The sequence below is a fragment of the Nycticebus coucang genome, chromosome 9, assembly GCF_027406575.1.
Source record: "Nycticebus coucang isolate mNycCou1 chromosome 9, mNycCou1.pri, whole genome shotgun sequence".
Classification (NCBI taxonomy): domain Eukaryota; kingdom Metazoa; phylum Chordata; class Mammalia; order Primates; family Lorisidae; genus Nycticebus; species Nycticebus coucang.
In genome coordinates, this window is record NC_069788.1 from 50,391,909 (window position 1) to 50,395,889 (window position 3,981).

The following is a 3,981-nucleotide window of genomic DNA, read 5'->3' on the forward strand; positions in this document are numbered from 1 at the left end:
TAGCACAACCTCAAAGTGAATCAGATAGGGATTGAATAAATCATTATAATTGCTATTATAATACTTAATATGGATAGGGAAACTAAGAGGGTTTCTGGAAATCCCATACATGCACTATAGATATACTATAGTATATACTATATAGATATTGACACAGTTTCATCTGATTGCAGTCTATAATCTATTTGTTATTAACTAATTTTAAATAATATAGGCTATACCTCAAACCAATTGCCATTCTCTTTCATTTCAAAGAAATTCCTAAAAGATGTCTTAAAATAACACTTGAAGGAGGAGAAGAAAGCCAATATTCTTAAAAGTATAATTATTTTAAAATTTATTTATTTTTTATTTGTTTGCAGTTTTTGGCTGGGGCTGGGTTTGAACCCACCACCTCTGGCATATGGGGCCAGCACCCTACCCCTTTGAGCCACAGGTGCAGCCCAAAAAGTATAATTTTTTTTTAAATTTTAAAGAATGGTATTTGAGAAGAATATATAGAATATATAAGTTGGAATAGGGTTCTGGGAAGAGATCAGATTCATCCCTTTTCCAAATTGAAGCATAATATTTTTATTTGTATCGCTCCTTAGGGTTTAAACACAGCTTTGAAATACATCTTTCTCTGAGCTAATTCTTCTTTTGACAGCACTTTCCTCAGTGCTGCCTTCATGGCATCATTCCGCAAGCTGTAGATGACTGGATTGAGAGTTGGAGGTATTACTGTATAAAATACGGAGAACATGAGGTCCACAGCTGATGGGGAATCAGAAGGAGATCTTAGAAACTCAAAGCCTGCAGTTGAGAGGAAAAATGTGACTACAAATAGGTGTGGTAGGCAGGTGGAGAAGACCTTAGTGCGGCCTTCAGCTGATGGAATTCTTAGCACTGTTGAGAAGATGCGAATGTAGGAGAGCACAATGGAGATCAAACAGGCAAAGGCTGTTGAGGTTGTAAATGCAGCCACTGCAATCTCATTCATGAATTCTTTAGAACAAGCTAGTTTTAGCATCTGAGGAACATCACAGAAGAATTGGTGAATGACTCTCTCCCCACAGAGAGGTATAGAGAAGTTAACAGCTGTGTGCATGAGCCCAGACAGGCCCCCAGCAATCCACACAGCTATCACTGCATGCCTACAAGCACTGGGATCCATGATGGTCTCATATTGCAGTGGTTGACAGATGGCTGCATACCGGTCATAAGACATCACGGTGAGGATGGCCACTTCTGATGAGGCCAGAGCTATGAAGAAGAAAACCTGAAGAATGCACTGAGCCAGGGAAATATAACCATTGTTCAGAAGTGAGTTTGCAATGGACTGGGGGATTGTGACAGAGATGAAACAGAGGTCCAGAAGAGAGAGGTGCTTCAAGAAGTAATACATAGGGGAATGGAGACGAAGGTCCAACGTAATGATGGTGATAATGAGGAGGTTGCCTGTCAAGGCAAGCATGTATGTTACCAAAAACAGAAGTGCATGTAAAATCTGAAGTTTACGCTCATCAGAAAACCCGATGAGGAGAAATCCACTCAGTGAGGTCAAGTTGGTCATAGTCATTCTGAAGATACAAAGTGTGGATCTCTGTTCAGGAAGCCAAAAAACAGAAGGGGAAAACGGTCTGACATTTAATGTATCTGTATGTAAGGTAACTCAGTGTCCTCAGCATGGAATTTCTGGAAGCAAGTTGAATTTGTTCCATTGTGACTAGTTAAAATTGAATTTGGAAAAATCTTTTAGCTATTATTCAGAAATAGAATCACCAAATGTAATGAACAAGCCATAAAAATTTTCTGGAGCAAATTTTGGGTTATCAAAGAGGGAGAAATTGATGGAAATGATAAAATCTTTACCTCCATGATGTACCAGTATTATTACATCTTATATATAGCACAATACCTTAGTATTACAATGATGTACCATAACTTCTTTTGTTAACCATCTAAAATAAATGGATCTAGGAATAGCCCCCAGGCAAATCTAGAATAGATGTTAGCTCAAGGAACAGTCATACGTCTTGCCTTTGAATGGCCCTTAACATTTAAAAAAGATTACATTTGGTTGGAATGAATTTCCCATTCTCGAAGAGTGAAATATGTCTCAAAATTGTAGCGTGTAGATGGCACTGCTATTAGGCATTGAATCCTGAGCTTTTGACTTGGAAGATCTAACAACTGACAGACAGTGCTTTGTCTTCAGAGAATACCCTTTAATTTTCAAAACCCTTAGGACAACTTGAGGTTGGACATCAATCAAATTCATTTGAACAAATAATGAGATTTTCTAAAATGTAACATGCTAGGCAAAATGTTAGGTGGTGAAGTATATTCCTTCCAAGAATTACCTCTCATTGTGACTTCTACAATGAAAAAAAAATCTGATTTTTTTCTCTAGGATTTGAAATACATTAGATAGTGGAAACCCATTTCTTAACCAACTAACCAACCAAACAAAACATCAATACCATTTACAATATAATTGTTAGGAAGGTTGGATGATACTACTTTTTCTATTTTATTTTAAATATGTATTGTTGTTTAATAATAATAATCATAGAATATGAATAATCATAGAATCATTCTTTGTATCAGAGTCACTCTGTTAATTGATTTTTTTAAAAAAAAATCTGTGGATTTGTTGATAGGTCTATCAGTGTCATTTTAACTTTCTTGTGCCTAAATACTATTCCTTCACCATCTCTGCTTCTTTTTCCACCCTTAAGAATGGTATCTAACTTATAGGCACTAAGTAATATTTATTTAACTGAACACCTATCTACATGATTGACTTTAATTTTATATAGACAAAAACTCAGTGATGAAGTTACATGAATTACTACATCAGATATTGTGGGTGTTCCACTTATTAGTCTTTAACCCACAGGAAAATGTGAAAAATCAATCACTTAAATAAAACCAGAAATCTTTTTAATTTTGCTGTAATTTATTTTGAGAAGTCACTGAAATTAATTTTTAGGAAATATGCTTATCCACAAGAAACACTCTCAGGGCTATCAAGGACCTTAGACTCTCACCTGCGATTCTGTCCCCTGCTTCAATTAGTGTGGCAGAAAGAATTAGAGGAAGATAGGAGCTCTTTTCCTCAAGGGGCTTCTGTAGGCTTCTTGCTCCTATAATTTTCCTGTTCCTCCATCAAATATGACTTAATTCCCACTGCTGTCACCCCTAATGTCTGCCTTAACTTGTTCTAAACACTATGTAGTAGCTTTGGAATTTAAAGTAAAAGATGAATACATATTAAAGCAGTTGACTTATGTTTTAGAATTTATTGTCTATGACTTGAAAATCAATAGCATCCTCTACTACTTCCCACTTCTATACACATTCTTAGTGTAATCTAAGAAGACTCTCCATCTTTTAACCTCTACATTGAGGTTTCTCCATAAGAGGAAGGAGGAGGAAAACCACAAGGAAAAACCTTAATGCATACCCCCACATATTCTGCTCTCAACAATTCCCATCAATCTAAGTTTTGAATAGATATTACTTGAATATATATTCTTAGATAGGATTATTAATTGAAAATTTTTATTATTTTAATTTCACTATTTATAAATTGCATTGATTAATGCATCAATACAATGTATCACTTCTCAAATAGGAAGTGAGGGAACCATGACTCTATGAAGACAAGTTTAGGATTAAGAAAGATACTATGAGAATGTATAAAACTTGCATTCAATCCTTTCAACTCATATGTGTATTAAATATTTTATTTTATAATAAAAATGTTACTATAAAATAATTACAACTTTTACAAAATATAAACATTTTTATTTAAAATAAATAAAATAAACATTTATTTGGTGGAGAGTAGAGTGGTTTCTTTCACTGTTATTTATTGCCCTCAAATATTTTTTCTCTCTTTACTAACCACTTACATGAAAATTTTATTTTGTCTTGAAAAATAAACTTTGTCTATTTTGAACTCTAATATGTTGAAACCCTGTATGTTTTGGA

The 3,981-nt window shown here is 34.4% G+C and overlaps 1 protein-coding gene across 1 annotated transcript; it reads right to left on the reverse strand.

Annotated features, from left to right (window-relative positions):
* Window positions 1–517: 517 nt before the first annotated feature.
* Window positions 518–1,612, reverse strand: LOC128594395 (olfactory receptor 14J1). The gene has a single exon (XM_053603157.1). It carries the CDS (start codon window positions 1,559–1,561, stop codon window positions 590–592), a length of 972 nt encoding a protein of 323 aa, XP_053459132.1. The 5' UTR covers window positions 1,562–1,612; the 3' UTR covers window positions 518–589.
* Window positions 1,613–3,981: the final 2,369 nt, after the last annotated feature.